The sequence below is a fragment of the Strix aluco genome, chromosome 19 (genome assembly GCF_031877795.1).
Source record: "Strix aluco isolate bStrAlu1 chromosome 19, bStrAlu1.hap1, whole genome shotgun sequence".
In the NCBI taxonomy this organism is placed as follows: Eukaryota; Metazoa; Chordata; class Aves; order Strigiformes; family Strigidae; genus Strix; species Strix aluco.
In genome coordinates, this window is record NC_133949.1 from 15,680,364 (window position 1) to 15,703,062 (window position 22,699).

The 22,699-nt window shown below is 40.8% G+C and overlaps 2 protein-coding genes across 29 annotated transcripts in view; one reads left to right on the forward strand and one right to left on the reverse strand.

The window, feature by feature from the left end:
• The window catches only part of LYRM9 (LYR motif containing 9), a 51,672-nt gene extending 29,697 nt beyond the window's left edge, over positions 1-21,975 (reverse strand). For 3 of the 27 annotated variants that reach the window (XM_074845091.1, XM_074845088.1, XM_074845076.1), the window contains exons 1-4: positions 15,047-15,266; positions 6,519-6,591; positions 4,610-5,688; positions 1,436-1,600 (exon numbers count right to left, since the gene is read on the reverse strand). Coding sequence is in view for 1 of the 27 variants with exons in the window: in XM_074845075.1 (XP_074701176.1) it covers positions 17,880-17,885 (6 nt within the window). In the remaining 26 variants the exon portion in view is untranslated. Of the gene's footprint in view, positions 1-1,435; positions 1,601-4,609; positions 5,689-6,518; positions 6,592-15,046; positions 15,267-17,879; positions 18,198-19,931; positions 20,041-20,480; positions 20,596-21,458; positions 21,770-21,855 lie in introns of those variants that run through there. The other 24 variants (XM_074845098.1, XM_074845095.1, XM_074845083.1 and 21 more) reach the window with 18 other exon arrangements.
• A 493-nt stretch (positions 21,976-22,468) lies between these two features.
• The window catches only part of NLK (nemo like kinase), a 64,409-nt gene continuing 64,178 nt past the window's right edge, over positions 22,469-22,699 (forward strand). The window contains exon 1 of one of the 2 annotated variants that reach the window (XM_074845634.1): positions 22,469-22,522. The gene's annotated coding sequence lies outside the window, so the exon portion shown is untranslated. The remainder of the gene's footprint in view (positions 22,523-22,699) is intronic. The other variant, XM_074845632.1, reaches the window with a different exon arrangement.

Consider the following 22,699-nt stretch of genomic DNA (forward strand, 5'->3'; position numbering starts at 1 on the left):
GGAATCGTGCTATTGATTGTGTCTTACACAGCGATTCACAACAGCATCCCTCACTCAAAAAGCAATCCTCTGAATCTCTGGAACCTATGTCTTAGTTCTGTTTGACATATGTCAGCTAAACCAGGTTCCATATCCTCTATATATCTGAATTTTTATTAATGATCACTCTATCTTTCTAGTTTTGACTGAATGGCTCTGAGGTGATTAAAATATTCCCTTTTTTCTCAAGTACTTGGATGTTGATACAGAATGCCACAGTATTCTTTTCCCTTTGCAGCAGACAGCACGTTTATCAACACCCATCCGAGCGAATCAATGTGGCAGGATAGTTCTTCTGACTGGCAAAAGCACTTGATAGAAATGGAGCTGCCTTGGGTTTCAACCATGATTCAGATTTGTTTACATTTTGTAAAACCTCAGAAAAAGGGGGATAAAAGCTTTGGTTCAATTGAAGTCATGTTGTTAACCTCCAGTGCTAATAATTAACTCAATTATGCTGAATTAATTTGATTTAATTATTGGTGATGGCACAAAGACAGAGGCCCAGAGAAAGTTTGAGAGACAGGAGGAACAGAAGTCTTAACAATACAAAATACCCCATAAATAGCATCTTTTTTTGCCAGAATGAGTCAAAGGCACAAAATGAGTTCATTACAGTCATCTGGCTTCACTCAACCCTCCAAATTACCCCAATACCCAGACAAATAACTGTGAAATCCAGCAAGTGAACTAGAATTAAAACATGCCCTGATGCATCTGACACAGCACTCAGCACAAGTGTCTTTCCCCATCCTATTATCTAAACAATACAGATTTAATAATATATTTAAGGGATCCACAATGCTTTTCCTTTAACTGGAGACATTAATTAAGAACATTTTCTTGTTGTAGTGTTGTCAGTTGGGAGTTTTTTGATGAACAATCTGGAGAATGCTTATGGAGTCTTTTAATTTGATCTGCAGTTTTTATCTAGTATTTTCAGACTTATTCAGTTCAAAACAAACAAACTGCAACTATAAAAACAAACATCTATCTTTCTCCTTCCCCGTTTAGTATTTCTGTGATTTGCTTTGAAAAAGTAAAACAGAAATGCATTCTTTGCTGTGAAAATACACATTTTACTGAGGCATTTTTTAATTCTCATGTACTAAAAAAGTCAGATGTGATTGTCTTAAGTCTTGGGAAGTGGATTAAACTGAAAATGAAAAATAATAAATTCTATGCAAATTAATGCTTTAAATATCACCAGAATCTCTACAGGACTCTCTCACCTCCTCCCTTCACTCCTGGCAGAAACACACCTAGAGTCTGTTACACTTCCATTTACAGTCTAGTCAGATGCCACAGACAGGAATGCATTTACCAAACAAAAAAAAAAAATCACAAAAGACAGAATACCAAATATCACAGCCAAGTCAGAGACACAAACTCTTACTGCTCAGGCTGGAAGCTGGCAGCACTATGCCTCCCGCGCCCCTTGAGCGCACAGACTACCACACACTGCAGTTTCACGCACGAAGCCCGAGGTAAATCTTGCATTGCCTTGTTTCCATCAGCTTCATTGTGTGTGTGGATTTAGCACCATGGGTTGTTATTTTTCCTGTTGTAAAGAATTTAAAAAATCAAGAGTTTAGATTACAGCATCACTATATCTAATATTTTACAGTCCTGGAGGACTGGTAATATCTAACCATGAAGAGATGGGTGCCTTTGCCTGTCTACCTTCAGTCTGAAATACTACTTCACTTACTTTTGTTGTAATGCTGTAAATACACAAGCTTCTAAGCTTCTACTGCATTTTTATTATCCTTGGTGACAAGAGTAAAAATATTGCCTCTAACATCACCAATTACTTCTGAGGAGAGAATCCAAATGCTTAGCTGTAAGAAATGAATAGTATTTTTCTAATTTGATAAGTAGGTGCTGCTAGCACGCCTACAGATCACATCTCCATCAAGAGGTCTGATGATTCTCAAACACAGCTGATCTTTCAGAACTCAGCTTAATTGCCATCAGGCTCTGATCAGACTCATCATTTCAAAGCAAGTTGTATTACATGCATAATTTATGCATTTGATTTCAATAGATCATTTTCTGCCCAGTTCTGAGAGGGCAGAAAGTGTTTTCCATGGGGAAGCTGCTAAAATCTTCTGAAGAACCAAACTGACTTTCATAGAATCACAGACTTGTTTGGATGGGAAGGGACCTTGAAGATCATCCAGTTCCACCCCCCTGCCCCAGGCAGGGCCACCTTCCACTAGCCCAGGTTGCCCAAAGCCCCGTCCAACCTGGCCTTGAACCCTTCCAGGGAGGGGGCAGCCACAGCTTCTCTGGGCAACCTGTGCCAGACCCTCAAGAACAATTTTTTAAAAATACTATTTATGAAGAGACACTACATTTTTAAGTAAATGATGGACTGCTTGAAGTCTCCTACATTTATTTGGACAGCTACTGCAAATTTTCTCTATGCCTATTTACCACAATCTATTTAGTTTTAGCTTAGTGAGCTGAGAGTTATTGCTGGAAGTAGTTAAAAGAGATAAACTGAAATAGTGTATATTGCCATAAATGAATTTATGTCCAACATAAGAATCTGGAATACTGGTATTGTGTCTGTATTGGAGCTCAGTTTGGAGGAGGACTTCATTATTCTACCACAGTTTCTCCAGGCAAATGCCACCGGAGGCAACATTAAAGTCACTAGTCTGAATTCTTGGCTGGTGTAAATCAGCTGGTGTAAATTTCTATTAATTTCTGTTACACCACAAAAACTTATGTTTGCTGGCAACTTGAACAACTGGGCTTGAGTTTTATGATCATAGCAGAGTTTCTCCAAAATTACACAGGAGTAACCGAGCTGTTCAAGGCATCTGCCTGTTATAGATGGACAACACCACTCCTGCAGTACAAGAGCCTTTTAAGGGTTAATTCATGTTTAAAGATATTTTGAGTATAAGTACTGTATATTAACACTCTGAAGGTCTAAGATACTTGAATTTAATACACTATACAAAGCACTTCAAGAAATAATCATTTTTTCATATATTTCCACAGTGGTTGAAGTACATTTTGCTAGATGTGATTCACAAATTTTGCATGTCTCCTCCCAGTTTTTTTCCTTCAACTTCTTCCTGCTTAATTAGGTCCTCTTTCCCTTTAACTTTACTACTATTTGTTTGATTACCCCACTAGAAAAAAAAACAACCAAAATCTCATCTAGTAAGGTACAACTCTACAAAACGCATGCAAAAATAACAGAGAACAAACCACTTGATTTCTGCTTATGCAGCTTACACAGAAAACACTTAGAATTCTGCAGGTTAACCCAGGAGCCAGAAGAAATACCTCCAACATTAGCACATTCAACCATCATGCAAACAGGCACAAAGAATTGAGTAAATAAAGATGAGCCATTTTGTACCATACCGGTGTTAGGGTTGGGAGTTTGGGAGTGTTTTAAGGGAAAAAAAACCACTAAGAACAATCCCTACATCACGGCAGCATATAGTAACAGGTAAGTCAATAAGAATAAAGCTGTGTGGTATTTAGGACAATCCCTGTAAGTGACTGGGTTAAGCTGAGCCATTCAAGTTGGCAAAGACCATTCATTAAAATTTTTTTTCAATCCAAGTCAGTCAAGTTGGGAAGCAATCAACAAGTTCAGCTTTGGGAGCTGAAGGGGAGATAATCACAAAGGAAAGGGCAGGTGGCACACCCCGCAACAAGCTGGAGGGAAGCACGACTAGTGACTTCTCTAGCCAGCACAGAAGGAACAAGAGGAGATATATGTGGTCTAACATATTCTAAAACCACTTCACACCAATTTGACAATGCAAAGAGTGTTTGCATAAATGAAGTTCATCAGCTTTTCCCTGACACCAGCCCACGCCTCCATCTAGAACTCCCTCTTCTCACACCCCCAGCCCTGCTTTTCATTTCTGTCGTCACAGACTTGATTTTCCCTTTCATGGATTTTTGCTTGAAAAAGCATCACTGCCTCAATTGTCTATTTTCAGCCTATATTTAAGAAAACCCTTTGGTTCCATTTGTAGCCACATCCTGTCTCAGCCTCCCCCTCTTTTTGTTCCTAAATATAAGGCTGATGCAATTTGATGTGACATGACAAAATAGCACATTTGCATCGGCAGAAACTTTCTCTCAACAGCAGTAATTAAAGGGAGTAGATGAGACATTGCTGAAATTGGTGTTTATTTAGCCTGGAAATAAAAGGCTTAAAGAGGACTTGAGAGGGATGTTCAAGTGTGTCACGAACATGAAATTCATCGATGAGTGCCTTCTTTTACATGGCTCCTTACTGCAAAAGCAAATGGTCTTTCAAATAATGTAATCAATTTAAAGAGATTAAAAGGAAATAAACCAGAGATTTCCATAGACCATATTCCTAACCAGTGAAAATAATTGAATGTCTGTCTTTGGGTACCAAGACACTTGTGGTAACACGTAAAACAAAGTCATTGAATCTCTAACTTCAGAGTACAGGCTCTCTCAAATTGAGTAGAAGAGAACTGAGATCTCATTGACTACAGTGAAAAATAGGTGCTTAAATATCTTAATTTTTGAGCTGCATCAGCAGCAGATAGGTACTCACCTTCTACAACACAGATCTTTGTTAATTGGCAGAGACAGGAATTCAGAAATGGCAGCCCAGGGCTCTGAATGCTATGACTTCAACAGGATTCATACGGCAGATTAACACACACATATCTCCAAAACTTATGAAATCATTTACTGTGATTGGTTTTGCCGAATGGATACACTGCAAATACATGACAGGATCAGATGGTGTCAGCTTCCTGCACTGGAGTCCATTACGGATGGCAGCAATGGAAGGCAGTGGTGGGAGGGTGAGCAATGTTTGGAAGTTGAGGGGTTTATCTTGATTTTTAGAAACTAAGTTTAGTTTACTTAATCCATGTGAAGAATTCACAGAAAGGTCTGATGGATGTTCCATGGGCCACAAGATTTAGCAGACATAATATGCTTTTCAAGTGAAACTTCCTGCTCAGGAGAATCTTCCTTCTCTTCTCGCTCACATGAGCCTATTCTTTAAAATCCATCTGTGACTGGCACTACCACTCTGCTTAAAACTGGCAGACCACATTTTGAGCAGGCTCGTTTCCATCCTAACACAGATGGCATCCAGAATAGGGCAGGCCAGAAAAAAATCGGTTTGCATATTATGCTTCAGTTTTTATGGGTCAGATTACCATTCAAAGCCATCAAAATGGCAACCCATATGTGATGTGTCTACCATTGGAACTAAAGTGATACACCATCATAATCTTAACACTGTTAGTTAGAAAAAATTTGATTAACCATTAATTATCCTCTGATATTTAAAAGTAAAAAGATATTTTCCTTTCCAACAAAATTTTGACAATTCAAGAAAATAGCTTTGGTGAACCAAAAAGGAAAAGACATTATCACATCTTCATCCTGAACAACTGTATGGCAAGGCTCTCTTGGCAGAAGGCAGTTTAGCATCTATGCCAAATATTCACTTAATAAGTGAGCCAGGTGCAGATGTTGGCTGTGTAATTTGTTCTAACTTCTTTGTTCTACAAGCCAGAAAATTGTTCCCACAGCTTTGCAGAAAAAAAATGGGAGTATGAAGAGCTCTTTCCATGTTTTCCTTGGTGCAAGAATATCACCTGTTTTAAAGACACTCTCACAGAAATAAGAAATGTGTCATTAGCAACATGCATAACTTAATTACAGAATCAGCACCATGCGCTAAGGATACTAAAGGGATGCTGAAACAAGGTCAAAACCATGGCATTCTGTTTCCTAGCCACATTCTGCCTCCCTGCAGCAGCCTACCAGATAGATTTGCTGGATTCCACACACTATGGGGGGTATTATTCCAGATGCTCCAGAAGCCCTGCTTCTACATTTACAGGCTTTAAAAGCAGGCAAGTCTGCTCCTGTGACAAGTCTATTAAACAGTAAAAACGTATTTTAAGTCTCCTGCTATGTTATCATGGCACCTGAAACTCAACTGTTACTCTAAGTAACAGCCAGGGCAACCACTCTGTGTCATTACCAATGGGAAAATTTTTCATTCAGAAGTTTTATCATTCCTCCAACTTCTGTGCATGATATTCTGGTTAAGATCCTATACTGATACTTCAGGTGTTTATTCTCAACCACACATAAGACACACAGCAACAGCAGATTCCCTCCACCATGCTGAGATTACTAGTCTAGTAGTCCTGATAGAAATATGAAAACATTGCTTCCGTTGGTATCTTTTCTGGCAATTTGCAGTTAGTGTTCTACTACTGCATTTTTTCAGCATGGCTGGAATGGAGACACAGGTGTTCCTGAATACAAAATGCTGTTTAGAACTATCTCCTGCATCATGTACAGTCATATAACAAATCTGCACCAAGTCCATTTCTACCACTTCTTTGTGATTTGTCATTTTCCCCTTTCTTCCCTACATGAGGCAAATAGGCTCCTAACGATTTCCATAAAACAAACAAAAAATCACTTACAGCATTCAGAGCAAAGGAACTTTAATTATCTTCACAGATTAGTTCTGTCAAAGTCCAACAGTAAGCAAGAGACCTGCAGAGAAGAATCAATTTTCATTATCTGTTTCTCCTCAACTTGCTACTGAAAGTACCATCAATAAAGAAGTGCAGAGAAGCCCATCTACAGCACAATTTATCTGTATGTAAGCTTTCACTTTTGTCTAACTAGTTACATTAAACATGAATTCATGGCCTTGATACGAATAGGTTATTGCTTTCGGTAATCTACTCAGAAAACACTTTTTAATAAATGTACACTACAAAAAGATATAAGTAGAGAGAAATTCCAAAGCACTCATGGAACTGAACCTTCAATATTTCCTGTTAAGAGCTTCTGAAGGCAAGAAAGCATTTAACGACTTTAAAGAGCCATAGTTTCTAGTATTCAGAACTCTGCACAATGACATAATAATTTCACAGAGTTTTACATATTTGTCAGAGAGCAGAACATTATTTTGGAAAAGCATTTATCAACATTAGGACAGCCTGGTAGCTCCTCAGTACAATTTAAGAAGTATTAGGCCTGGATGGTTATTTGGCTTCCCATTCCCACTGCCAGAGTGCTGCAATCTCATCTCAAAACACTCAGGTACTCTTCTGCAGGAAGAAGCAAAGGAAATATCGTCTTGCACAATACCCGACATGCAGTACCGACCTTCACTTTCAAAAATCATCTCCAAGAAGGCTGCAGAAAACTAGGAATTACTTCCATGAGAGTTATTATTTTAACTGAAAACAATGCACAACCAAAGTAAAATATTTTTACATCTCTAACAGATAAACATCTGAGAATCTTCCCTTTTACAGTATTCTTTTCAGATATTTTAACAGCATGTCACACACTGCTTCACAGTTACACCTTGGTGTAGTTTCTGGATGACTCATTTGTCCCCTAACAGGAGAACTCAGGCTTCTGTTTTCCACCTGTCTAATCTTTTGGTGATCTGCATAAGCTTACCCCCCCTTTCATTGTTTTGCCCTGACAAAAAACTGCTTTTGACCCATGAGACAATTGAGTCCATACAAGAAAATCCTGCTTTATCGAATACTTGATTGTACAGCGAGTAAAGGAAATCAACTAATTCTCTAAAGTCAACACCAATTCCTTCATTTAGAACTCAATCATAAGTTTGTTGAAGTCAAGAAAATTGATTGCTCTGACTATGCAAAGACATCTGGATCAGGTCTTAGATCATCTGGTACTTCACAGAAACTTTCAAAAACCACTTGAAACAGAAGTCCTGGAAGATAACAATGACAGAAGAAAGTGAACTGATCTAATATGCCTCCCTTTGAATGATGCAAGTCTGAAAAATCTAAGGCAAAATTCTGAACTACATTCACAAACATAGGGATCAAAGTTAACTGTCATCATGGCTGAATTTTTTTTCCCCCCAAGTATTAATAGTATCATGACTTGGCGACACACGATGGTTGACAACAGCTTGGGATGTTCAATTTTTGAAATCTAATTTAGGCAGTCATAATTGCCCTCTGAAGGCACATAATTACATTGGGAACATGGGTTCCAAGAATTAAGCGTTCAAAAAAATCACACTTTGGTTACGTGCATAGGAGATGCTTTGTTTGCAGCTAAGGCCTACATATCCTTTCTTGTAAGACATCTGAGGCAAAGCCTCTGTCATCCATTCACACAATTAACACTGCTGCCCAGATTCTCGATCTGCATCTTGAGCATCCAGTGCTCTTCTCTTTGGATTCAGTATCATTCTACTATTGTTCATTTCTGCTATAAAGTGTTTTCCTAATCCATTACTTCATCTATGTTAGTCTTCTCTTTGCATTCAGAAGCAGAATCAACTGACATTCTCACTTTTTGATTCTGCAGTATGCACTGGTCAGCTTTTATTGAGAGAAACATTTCCATAATAATCCAACAAGACTTCTCCCTCATTTGTTTGCAATGAAAGAGTTAATATCTGTGACCCAAATATGGAGACCCATTTTAAACTTGCTGAAAATTGCTTTTTAATCCTAGCTCTCGAGGATTTCCTTTGAAACCATCTGCCATGCACGCTGGGTACTCTTTTCCTGTATATATGCAGGATTACTATAATATGGATTCTTTTGTGTAACTTAATACATTTCAGCATATTAAAAAATTAGTTGAAATTTCCATTCTTTTTTGATTTCAGCTGTGTACCAGAAAAAAGACTGTAAAAGTCAAAATCAGTGATAAATTCCTAGCAAAACCAACACCCATATTTATCTTATTTACACTGCAATTCTAATATATTAGTCAGTCTAACACTGGATAGGATTTAAGCAAATAGTTAGGAGTCATTTAACTAATATAACTTATGCACATGCTTAAAATTAAGCTCAAGCATTTTCCTGGATAGGAATGGATTTAAGCGTGTGCTTTCCCAACTAGACATAGTTTGAAGACTGGAAGACACAATTAACATCATGATAATTAGAGATCAGAAGAGATTTCAAAATATTATTTTAAATCTATTGTTCAGCTTTTTCTATTTTCTTGCTATGAACCTTTATGCAGTTGTATTTTTATAGTACAAATACTGAGAAGCAAGTCACATTCATAAACTGAATCTTTAATTGGCACACGCAACCTTATATATTTTAGCAATCATCCAAAACATAAAAGAAAATATATTGCTTCCTATCCCAATAATCACAGACTGTTTGAAACAGAAAACATTCAGCAAGATAGATTTATAATCAATTTATTGGATAAACCTATAAAACTATCAAAATCCCAACACAATTGTTGAGCATTTTCAATTGCGCAATACTTTCAAAAAATGGCGATTTGCCTGCAAACGTTCTGAGAACAGAAAATAAGGGACATTGTTTGCATAGTTTTAATCACGTAAGGTGACACATTTCGGAAGACAGACAGGCCATAGGCTGTGAACTTCTTTGTTTCACAGAACCACACTTGAGAGCAAGATAGCTGTGCAGGGGCTTCACACTCACAGCCCTCAGAGTCCTCGTTCACGTTACTCCGCTTCACCTAATATCTAATAAAAGTGAAGGGCAATACCAAATCTCACAGCAAAACATTCCCCTCCTAACCCAAGATAGGATCCCACACCCTTTGATGCTTTTCCCTGGGAAGGAGCAGTGTTAGATACGATTAATATACAGGACAGATCTACACATGCAGATGTTGGAAGAATGTGCAGAGAGGAAAAAACCAAGCAAATCATTTTGTTTCAGCAATAACAGATGTTGAAGCATCATCCTGCAGACATGTTACTTTTAATACAAAACTGCTCATAAAGTGAGTGAGGGGGTGAGGACAGAATCAATGCCCAATTACCCAGTTATTTCAGTGTTTCCATTTTAATGAGCTTCCTGTATGATTTTGTCCTTTTAATTCTCCTTCTCTAATAATCATATCAAATTAGTTTTGTCTTAAACATCAGTGAAAAGAAATTCAGCTGTCTTAAAAAAAATCCCTAAGACTGCTGGTAGCAGAATCTTAAAAATGACATGTTATTCTCTCATTTACTTCTGTCTAAACCGAGAGCAATTCACCAGATCCTATGACACTACTTGGGATTAGACCTGAGTAACTGAAAACAGCTTCATGTCCTGATACATCTGCTTATATGGCGAATGGATAGTAAAAGACTGTAACAGTGCTATGGCATTTGCAGATATAGCAGTGCTGAAAAAACAACCAAATGCATAATAAATAGATTAAAACCACCTTTCTCTGGCTAAGGCAGGGATTAACTGAAGCCTGGTCTGCATTCCAGCTGGGAAGTAACCTGCTTTCCTGCTAGATTGCATTTGCCACTCACATTATCAATATAGTTTCTTTCCACTGTCTTAAACTTGGCCAGTGATGTTGAGAAGCTGGAGAGACACCAGGGCTGTAAGCGGGGCCAGTGCTGTGGCTAGAGTATAAAATGCTGTTGATACATGCTTAGCTCTCACTAGGTCTGACTCTTCACACATAGCGCAAAAAGCAACCCCCCAAAAAACCAGAAATAAATAATGCAGAAATAAATTTCGTGTAGTGAAATACGTGGGCAAGGCTTGCAGGCAAAGGCAGCAGAAGCACAGCATGTCAAGGCCAAGCACTTCACCAACATCCAAGTCCTCTTGCTGAACAATATGAACCTAAGCAATGTCCAGCTACTCACCAGAAGCAATTCAGAAAAGCTTACACGAGACAGATGTCAAGATTTTCATGCTGTATAGATCCTCTAGGATCTGCTGAGCAGCACAGCATCACACTGCAAAAGTAAGGCTTAGTGCATGTTGGAACAAGAGACACATCCCCTCTTCATCATACACGCTGGTATATAAGGCTGCAACAGTGGCTTCTGAATTGCGACTGGCATCTCAGATAGTTTCTCTTCAGACTGCACCTCCTTTTTAATGCCAGACTGCTACTATGTCACCCCAGAGTCTCATTTACAGAATATTTACATCCCACTTTCCTTTACAGTGAATTAAACTGAATATCATGAAGACCATAGGGCAAAAAAAAAAGTTACCAGCAGCCTTTAGGATGCCTGTAATTCAGCCTCATACATTTCAGAGAGTGCCATCACAGTGGCAGCAGGCACACATACACCGATAGACACAAGAGATTTATGCAACAGCTACAAACGACTGTTGTACTTTGAGAGCCCTGCATCTCTGGGATGACATATTCTCCATCAGAAGTATCTTCGGAATAAATTTGCTTAGCTGTGTATAACATGGCCCCTCATTAGTACTATGTGAAATCCAAAGGCAATTAACATCCCAAAAGGAGCTGTCTAAAGCTACCCCATATTTCCTCATGCACATGTGTAAATCTGCAGGTTTTCAACAGCTGCCAGGTAAAAGATCTATTTAAAAAAAAAACCCAAAAATCCTCACCAAAAAAGACAAACCCCCAACAGCCATAACTGTTTGCAAAACAGCTTTCTTACAACTGACTGGTCCACCAATACCACAGAAATTACTGATGTGTAACTAATTGATACAAGTCTCCTGAGGGAGCATTGCTGCTGGTTATCTTGATATGAGAAAAGTCCAGAAGGATAAATTGGATGGACAGCTGAAAAGCTTTAGTTCTCCTAGTAGGAAAGGAATTGATCTAGTAAAGAAAGCCCTTAAAGGGACATTATCATGTCAAAAAGCAGGAAAAACATTAATGGTCTTAGAACAACTGAGAGAAAATTTTTTGTTTCTATCAGTAATGCTAATTATTTCCACCTTCACACAAAAGGTGAAAAATTGGTGTAAAATTTTTAATATTTCTCCTAGCTAAACTTATGATATGAATATAGTTATGAAACTGTTTGCTATAAAAGTCCATGTTCTTCAATTAATGATTTCATTTTTGCATCTGGTACATTTACTTACCAATTCCCCTTCCACTGAGTCCAAGAAAAAAGTATTCAGATATTCACAGGCCCATAGAAGATTCTCTTCATGTTTCTGGCAAAATGTTGTATCAGACTTTTCCTGATCAATTTTCCTGCCTGCTCCTATACAAACTACTCAATTCCATAAGGAAGACAGGTATCCATTCATTACAATCATTCTTTGATGATCAGAATAGCAACCTTTACCGTGTATGTTACACACGAGGCGTGCATTTTTTGCTCCCAAGTGCACAAAACACAAGATTTATTTTCTTCAAAGACTTCTGATTTCAAGTAAAGGATTATGTGAAGCAACAGCATAAGTAACAAATTCCCAAAATGTACCTCACATGGAGTATTGCTTTGCCTGCATGATTTATGTAGAACAAGTTAAAGTTTCTTGGACTTCAGAAAGAGAGCACTGCAATATATTCCGAGAAAAGACAACAGACATTATAGCCAAAACAGCTCATGCTCTACCTGCTACTATGTTCTGCTGCTAAGACTGAGTTGACAGGGGCTCTCCCGAGGCTATCAGGAAATCAAACACCTGGAGCTAGCTGATCATTCAGGTGGAAAACTATCAGCAAGAGCTCTTAAACCAACAAAATTCTCCATGTACAACATAATGATTGTTGTCTGTCTAACTGAAGAAACAGACCTTCCAGTCACCTAAACCAGGAATTCCCAAGTTACATGTAAATGAAGATTATTTCCTAACCCTTTATCTTTCTTAGCTAGTAGGTTTGAATCAAGACAGCAAGTTAATTGCATGACATGTAAACTCGATGCTGAATTAAGCAAATGTGCTTACCCAACATAAAACTGAGGGGTATAAATTTTGTGATTACTGTCAGAGATTTGTCCTGACTGATAAACCTCCTGATCTTTACCTCTGTGCCTGACATTACACTCACCATAATTAAGACCATCATAAACAACTAATTGTCCACATGGTCACACTGTGCAAATTAAGTAATCCATGAATATCAGAGGTATGTGGCAGAAAAAGTGAATCAAAAGCACCTAGGAGCAACAGGAGTCCAAAGAATGTATCCAAACTATGATAGACTGCACAGGGCCAGAACCACATAGGTTTTATCATCACACACTGACAGTTTCCTTGAGGGGTTTGCCTATACAAAGCATTTCACATTACACCAGCTGAGAATCTCTGCTGCCCACAGAGGCCATGGTTGCCCAGATCCTCAGCTAGGGCAATTTAGAGCAACTCTACTCAACTTCTGGCTTGGTATTATTTTTAGCTAGTTTTCACTCCAGAAACAGTGGATGACACAGAAGAACAAGGTCACTAAACATGTGACATGTTTAAACAAGCAGCAAATGATGACGCAACTCTTGGAAAACATATAAATGTACTGTCACACAGAGATTAAAATCACGCAGTGTTTTTTGCCTGGAGAAATCAGGTTTTGTTATTTTGTTAACAATGCTATGAAAAAAACGCAGTAAAGGTAAAAAGCTTTTGGCTCTACATTTATTGTTGATTATCTCAGATTAGTTATTTGAAATTCCGCTGAACAGATCTTTTAATAACACCATAATATTTAATGTAAATTAATATCTCTACCTATTAAATACTTTCTTGCAACAGATATGAGCCCAAAGCATCAAAAGGTACATAACCTATGGTAAAAATAATCAATGTAAGTTAATAACTTGGGCAGGTGGCTCACCAGCTCTGACACAAACACAACAGGCTCTGACAGGTAGCATTAGTACAAACACCCACTGAACAATCTGACAAAAGTTAAATAAATTTGAAAGAAGCCATGCCAACTTACACGAACTAAGCGGATTTGGCTTCACACAGTCCAGTTCAAATAAACATTACCAAAGTCTACTATCAGATATATGGATATAATTCTGGAGTCAATACGAAATTTGTTTTTCATGTCTGTGACGACCTAATAAAGCACAGGCTTTGTGTTGCACTAATTCTAAGAAATCTTCTATGTAAACTTAAGTTTAACTCGCTTTACATTATCCCAGTCTACCAAGATCACACTCTGAACATAATGCTGGAGTGAAACGTCAAGAACCAGGCTGCAAGTTTGTTGTTTCTTACTAGTTTCGAGATGTCTTGGTTCTGTACATATTCCTATCTTGACTAGTTGTGTATGACAAAGAAATACAGTAATATTGTTAAGACCACAGGGAATAATCACTACTCTGTACCTCACAAAAAAATTGTTTTAGTTGCATTCTCAAAATTGCCCTGCTGTAATGGGTAGGGGTGCTCATGCAAAGACCACAATTTAAAAATTACTGTTTAAGTGTTTCCATAACACGTTGTTCCTTTTTGATACTAAATGCACATGGTCTATTACAACACTAGAGGAACTCTGACGTGGTGAAGGATTTATGAGCTATTATGCCAGACAAAATTAGTCATTACATGAAAAAGCACTAAAAAGCTCTCCAAACTGGAAATAAAGGGCAGGGGGGTGGGGGGAGAGCAATCAAAATCAGGTTGGACTTTGTGCTATCATTATAACGCTAGAGCAAACAAAACTAACTGGCATTTACAGATAGATCATCACTTGCAAGAACTTCACAACCCAAAGACTTAATCTCCTACCCAGGACTTCACTGAATCCTACCTGCAGAACACTGGGTCAGAATACAGCTCGTCTGACAGAGCAAACTGTTGGAAGCACTTTGCTTCAGTGTAATTGAATGCAGGACAAGAAATAATCATGACCATTAGCCATGATGCTGCAAACAAAACTCCTAGCAAGAGGCATACCATCGGAGAAACACGCAATCAATTCAGATCAACTCAATTGCTTCGTTCAATTTGCTGTCGCTGGAATCAATGACAGAACAACCAGCTAACTGTGGGACGGCAGAGCAGGAAGTCAGGTGTCTGAAAGATGGTGTTCCCAAAAATACCACCACAGCAACAGCTTTTTCTATTCTGATTAAATCTACAATCCAGAAAATTCAACATAAGTACCAGTGTCTTAGCCTCCTTCCTCCCTCCCCCAACACTAAGAAGATATATCAGAAACTGCTTGGATGTTATTGTACCTATTTTAATTTGGAGGAAAATTAAACAATCTGCTTGTCTCCCCACTCCAAAAAACATTATTTAGGGAACCTGCTCACACAAAAACAAGTGGCTTGTGGTGGGGTTTTCAATTCTCCACCTTCTAGGGAAGATAACATGCTGTGGAGCTATTTTAAGAACATCTCATTCACAAAGGTCTCCAATTCAGTCTTCAGAGACACGGATGATTTTCTTGCTGCTTCAACATCTTTACTGGCATGACATTTGCTTCAGAGGGAGTTCATTTGCTGTTCCAACATCAAAATGGAGCAAGAGCAGCTGCCAGGAGAGGGATAAAAGGAAACACTGGTGACAAAGAGCAGCAGGGTCATTTCTGGTGCAAAGAAATGTAGAACAGAGAGAACTGCAGAACTGTCGCCTTCTCCAAAAAGCCGCAGGGGATAAAGACCTCCCCTCTACCTCCTGCAACCGGTGTTTAGCAGCAAGAAGGAAAATAAGACAGAAAGAACTAAACAATCAGGCTGAGGTCTTTAAATGGCAAATTATTATAAACCAAGTTTAAGCACCTGAGCACTCCCACTTAAAGACAAGCTCACGCTTACACTCTGCAGAGAGCAAATAATTCAGTAACTCCTTCAGAAAATTCAAAAGAAATCACTTTTGGCTAGAAAGCACTACAGGGTATGAGTTCAGTGTTTGGAGGCCATAGTCTGTAGGACGAATTCAAGCCCCAGTGCTAATCATGATCTTCACATTTGTACATACAGCCTACTGAAACTCAGGGCAAAGCTGTCAGCTGCCGACCACAAAAACCGCCCTGCAAGAGCTACACACGGGGCTGACAGGCCAGTGAAGCAACGTAAGTGCCTGTAGAGTCTGATCTCCAGCATCGGAGATATGCAGTCTCTTAGATGACACCATCTGTCATTTACACCAGTTGTCCCCTACCCCATCGCTCAGTCAGATCTGTGCAGCTCTACTGAAGTACCTACCATTCCATCATTTTAATTGCTTTTCAAAGAAGCAGCCAAGTTCCCACACTGCTGCTTTAAAGACAAAGATGAGGCTTATCTTGGTCAACATGTCTTTTTGGCGGATTAACAAGCTCATGCCAGGTCATCCACTTGGTTTGAGTACATGATTTCCCACCCCCCCCATCTTCTTATAAACGCCTTGCCCAGAGCAGGACAGGGATTTGTCCTTCATTCAACAAGACGAGCAGAACCCTGCCCTCCTCTTTGACGAGGGCACATCCTTGCAAACTTTAAGACACAAACCTTTAACAACCAAAGTTCAAACAAAATATTCTTTCCCCCTGCTCCTCACTGCATCTTAATGGATTAATTTATTCTTTTCCAGTTTTGCAGATAAAAGGTTTTGAAGATGAAAACTCTGGAAAATTATTCTTTGCAAAGAAAAGGACTAATATACACCAACAGAATTTTAATCCCATGATACTTTGTATATATTCATGTTTATTCTGTTGTATGTTAGGATCACAGTTTATTTAGAGAATGATATTTATCTGACTAACCAAACCCCCTCAAATTCACAGGCATTAGCACCACATTTATGACACCTTAAGGGCTTCAGCATTAGGATTTATGAATAAAATATTACCATGGTGTTACAGAACGCTGAGGACTATCTGCAGAGTTGTATATCAAGGTATGTGTGGGCTTGTCAAACACCCACATGATAAATTATCAATAGGGCAGCTCAGAGCACCCCTTTTGGGGATCAGAGACAAATCTGTGCAAGCATTTTATTATGCTTTGTTCCATTTAATGTTACTTCTTCTGCATTAAAGGGTCACAAAACCCTCTACATGCGTAATTGCTGAAGGACATTTATGCACAATGCTCAGCCATGAAATCAAAAGCTTATTCTAATAGTCAGAGTCCTGTTTTCACAGCTAGTTCTTGTGGTACAACAAAAAACCCCACAAAGCCTATGTCTGGAACTGGACCATAACATTTTATACTGTGCAGTATGATACAATCTTTTGGGGAGATTTTTAAGGTTAAAACACTGCTGAGGAGCATCAGAGAAATAGAACTGTCTGATTATAAATTGTCTTCCATCCCTTGCCCTTATGCAGAGTGCTGTCAAAAAGATTATACCCCTGCAAAGCAAGTGGCAAATCCAAGAGGAAAATAAATCTCTCGAGTCAGAAAAGACTAAACTTGATACAGTAGATTTTTGAAAAGGGACAAGTCTGCGCCCTGTGTTTCTAATGCACAGTATTTACTTTTATATGTAGTTTTTAAATGAGTTTAACAAAGAGTGCCTGACAAATCTAGATGTACTAGCATTCAGCGTTTGATACTCAAACAGCAGACTGGCTACTGCTTTACAGCACTCTTACTGTGAATAAAATACCAAGAGACAGATGCATGTCCCCATGAATAACTGTCTTCACCAGTAAGAGATTAGAATTGATCTGTCATGTTTCATCAGCAGTAGTCACCAATCGCATATCTCCATGCATCACTGGGGATGACAAATTAGTTGCAATCAAACTGGGCTTTGGCAGGATCTAGAGCAGTGTCTCTACCTGCCCAGTTCAAATTACTATGGTTAGATTTTGCCAACTCACTCATCAAGCAGCTCAAGCTCATTGAACCACTCACAAAACACTCTTGCTCAAAGTTATACGAGCCAGCTCTGTAATGAGCTCCCCCTCAGCAGACTTATGCTTCCTATACAGAGGCATTAAATAACAAGGAAGCACTGACTGACGATAGCACACGATTAATTCATTCTGCAGCCCTGTTCTAGGTAGGAGTGATTCATATAACTAATAGCTAACACTTTCAAGTAACAGACCTGGACTGAGCAAACAAAGAGTCTATTAGAAGTTAAGCACTTTGTCTGCAAGTTTCATGTTTCCTTAATATTCTTTTAAAAGGTTTTTTTCCTTAAACATACCTCCATATGAATCAACAGCACTTGTCGCCCTTAACTTGCAGAGCATGAAGTGCCTAAAAAGCAGCTGAACAGTCTTAAGCACAGCATGACACAGGCCAGGGACATCAATTAAAAGTGGTTACAAACCCAGAGTAGAAGGAAGATATACTTGTTAGGGCGGGTCGTTCAGCACTGACACCCGACGTAACTCCATATGGACGCGTAAGATAAGCGTACCGCTTCAGCTGCCATCTCACCAGTCTCTCACCTCATTGAAAAGAGCTGGTTCAACTTCAAAGAGCAAATAAAAGATGGATAATATGGTTGTAGCATTTAGTCAAACTAAAGTGGGTCCCAGCTTTTACTTACACTGAAATTGGAAAGCACGCTTTGTAGAGGCCCAGTCAAGAGCTGTCAGGAAAACTGGTGACAATGCCCAGACTCCAACCCAGTACACTTTTGCCCTCACTGATGAAAATTCATTTATGTGACAGTGTCTACTGACACTTTGAGAGTATTTCTAAGACAAGACACTTATTTACTCATGTACAGCCAAAAATGAAATCACCATGGATGTGATTCACTAAAGCTAATAGAAAAGGTTGTATGACACATCAGTAGGAAGTCAGTAACTTTAGACAAAGGTCTGTGGGGGGAAATGCTTAAGCTGGATGTAGAGTTCTGGTTCAGGCAACTAATCCTGCTCACCAAATAGTGGCCCTGGGAGTTGCCCCAGATCACTCAGTGGCAACACATAAACGAGCAGTCAGACTGAAGGCTGAGCTGATGGAACTGGTTACTGGTTTCTCTGAGATTTACTGAAGATAACCTCTATCCAAAAACTGGAGATTGTTGGTGTTTGATGATCATCAAAGAAAAAGGGCATCAATAAACAATATAAAACTTTTTCAAAAGCTTACCTGTGGTTATTACTTTTTAGAAGTCTGTTTTTCATAAAAATGCATGCAATATTCATGATCTCATAATGCATCATGTGATACTTGCAATGGAAAGCTGCACATATGCAACATCCTCAACTACAGCAAAGATGCTGAGTCCAACCCCCATTGTGTTGATCCTTCCTTAAAGTAATAAGGATAAAAACCAGCATGAGCTTCAGCTGGAACTTCCCTCAGGTTAATTGGCAACTGGTTTGCTCATGAGGAAGTGTAAACAGATGCTTTATACACTAATGAGAAGTGGATCCAATTCCCATCTTTTTGTGAGCACAATACTTGAAAGAACAGGTTCTCAGGGACACAAGCTGCTCCAGGGGAGACGAGAGCTTTAAACTATGCTACCAGAAGTCTAGGCCTGAATTATTCGCTATCCACTGCAAAAATAAGTAAAATCACCCTGCTTAATATTAAACACTGCTGTTCAGAAGCTTCTCTCTAAAGGCTCCATGTAGTCACCAGGGAAACAAATGTTAAGGTAATGCCCAGACACACCTGAAGTAGACTCCTCTGGAGCACAACGCACCCGTTAGCAATAAGGAGCCTACAGAGATTAGGCTCCGCAATTAACGTCTGTGAACACTTCTCAATAAGCAGTCATTACAAGACTTTCGGTTTATGGTTGACTTTTTCCATATCACAGAGCACTTTATTTACAACCATAAATTCAACTACAGTCCAGTGGCAAAACCACGATAAATAATTTCTTCCTTCCCTTTTGTTTCCAACATGCAGTCAAAGATGACTGACTTCAGCAGATACACCAGTAAAAATAAAACTCTATGGAAAATCAATTGTTTAAAGACACATGAGAAAATTAACTCAGTAATGTACTTAACTGGAAAAAAAAAAAGATGACACTCTATTTGGACTTAAATAATGCCACTGAGACATCAACCTGCAAACACATTTAGAACCCAAGTTTCCATACAATGATTATCAGGCAATTGCTTGATTTTACTATGTGGAAAGATTTCTGCAATAACAGAGAAAGAAAAGAAGTCCGTAATGAAAATGTGTGGGAGAGTTTTAAAAGCCTTCCAGTCCTCACAGCACTTCCCTATGCCCAGGCCCACCCAACATACTTCCTTCCATTGTCCCCCACAGCACACCATACCGGTCCAGAGCCAGGACAAGCAGACACCAACAGAATCCTCGGTGCGTGCCATGTTCTTACTCACATTGGCAGTTTGTTATCAACTTCAATAAAAGCTTCAAACAGGCAGCTAGAAATACAAGTTTTAAATAAGTATTCTGTCTCTTCTTCTAATACATAATATTATAAAATGGCTGTAAAGCAAATCTGCTCTTGCTTACCTTTTTTTTTTAAAAAAAAAGTAAAGTCTCTGTTCTTGAAACTGTGACATGATAGCAAAACTCTACTACAATTCCAGACTGGAATACTAGCTAACAACATCTCAAAATGCAACAGAAACAGTTTCAACAAAGAAATTTGTCTTAATTCCTGCAAGACTTTTCTTGTTTATGAGAGCAGACAAAAAGCATCCAAACCCCATTCTTAAAAAGATTTTGCACTCAAGTTTTAGGAATTGCAACAGACTTCCACATTGACAGGCTCCTCTCCTCCATGCTGTATAGAAGTCCAGTGATGTTCTGGTTTTTAGAGACATACAGAAAAAACTGATTACAGTACTTCATACTGTACCATCAGGGATTTGTTGGTAAAACTTCAGCAATGCAATTGCACTATTGCAGTTCTGCTCATCTTTTTTGCTCTGTTCAGACAGGAACCAGATGCAGAGAAGGCTGTCAGCTCACTCCTAACAGGGGCATGTACAAATTCACTGTCAGTCATTTATTTCCTTTGGAACTGCTCACCCAATTTAATCATATGAAGGAACCTCTTTATCACTATCACAGTTCATTTAGCTCTACTACCATTGTGGGTAAAGCTCTGATAACTAGTAAGAGCTTTTCTGAAGTAAAACTATTAATCAGATGTGATTAATATTCAGACAAGAAATGGAAAGTGTTAAAACTGTCAAATTTTTTTAATCTCTGTGTTTTAGGGAACACTTACGCTTCAACGAACCACACTGCATTCCCCAAGCAGGCAGATTATTGGCATAAGTGAACTAAAACCACAAAAAATATTTTGGTCCTAGGTTAACACATACTTCACATCTGAAAAAAACTTCTGAGTGTGTTACTGAGCATGCTGCAGTACACCTCAGAAAGACTTCGAGGATTGGCTATAGCATCTGCTACTGGCTATCTGCTGAAAAGATCTAAAACCTCTAATTACTTTGTTTTCCCTCCTGATCTAAGAGAAGAGGGAAGCTCATTCTAAAGTGTCACATTGTGCTTCCCACCTGCTTCTGGAGCCTACAGACAAGGCTCGGGCCCTTACCGCCAGCACTCTGCATTTTCCCTTGTCTTAAGCTGTTGCAAGACATTAAGGTAAAGCCTTCAAGCTTTACCTTCTGGTCTTCAAATTGAAAGGAAAAAAAAAAAAGCCAAACACCAAACTCCTCCAAAAACATGCCATCCCCCCCCCCCCCCCCCCCAAAACACGAAAAAAACCCACATACATTTCAAGGCCAGCCCCCAGCTTTAAAGCACATTGGCCTTTCCGTTAGCTGAGTTAGGCAAGCTGCTTTTGTGAGACAGCTTTAGTAATCACCTTCCTCTGGAGAGCGGGGCTGAGGCAAAAAACATCTACCTCAGGAAACCGAGCTCCTCTTCCCTTGCTCGGCTCTGGGCGGGGAGCAGAGCGGGCTCACCAGTGAGCCAGCACCGCCCTGAGGGCCCCACCGCCGCCCCAGGGGCGCACGGGCAGACGGCCCTGAGGGAGCCACGCCAGCAGCCGGGCACAGGGACGGAGCCCACCCCGGGCGCGCTGCGCCCCAGACCGGCCGCCCTCACCCCAGCTCCCGCTCCGCTTTCCCGCCGCCTCCCTCAGCGCCCACAGTGACCTCCGCGCCCTGCCGCGTCCTTATCTCACCCCGCCCCGGGAGCGCCATTGGCCCCTCCCGCCGCTCATCAGACGGCTCCCCGCCTCCCATTGGCCAGCTGCCCACCTGCAGACGGGAGCACCAGCGACTTCCTGGTCCGTCACCCACCGCCCGGCGCTGCGATTTGAGGGACGGGGGCTCCTCTGACGCCCATCGCCGCTAACCACTCGTGAGAAGAGCTGTCAATCACGCCGTCGCCCCGCCTCCGAGCACTATTGGCCCAGTAACCCCTTTTCGGGCTTTCGTTTCTGTGATTGGCTAATTGGATCGGATAGGGGGCTGCGATTGGGCCAAAAGCAGGCCTTGGGGGCGGGACTCGGCATAGGGGGAGAGTCGATTGGCCAGTGGGCCGGAGCGGCACCATGTGATTGGCAGGAAAGGTGAAGAAGGCGGGGCCACCCGAGGTGAGGGTTGTATGAGGTGAGGGAATCTCGCGGGGTCTCGCTGGCGCTGGGCGCGGAGGCGCGCGGTGATTGGGCGGCGGGGGTCAAGGGGGCGGGACTGAGCCCGGGAGTCTCTGCAGCGGCCGAGTCCTATGGGCCGGCCGAGCTGGGCCCCGCGCGGTGATTGGGTGGGGGCGGCTCTCGCGGAGCCTGGTGGGCCGGGTCCGATTGGCTGCGGGCGGGCGTCGGGCGCGCGCCCCGCATGGGGGCGGGGGGGGGGGGCCGGCGGGGGGAGGGCAGGCCGGGTGCGCGTGCCCGCTGTGCGCTCCGCGCTGGGGCTCCGGCAGGAGGTGAGTGGCGGCGGCGGCGGGTCGGGCGGCCGAGGCGGCGGCGGCGGCCGGGGGGCGGAGCGGCGCTGCGCGGCGGGGGCCTGAGAGCCCGCCGCCCCCCCCCTCCTCCCCCCCCCCTTCCCCTCACCTCCGCACGCAGCGGAGACCCCCTCCCCCCACCCGGCCCCGGTCCTTCCC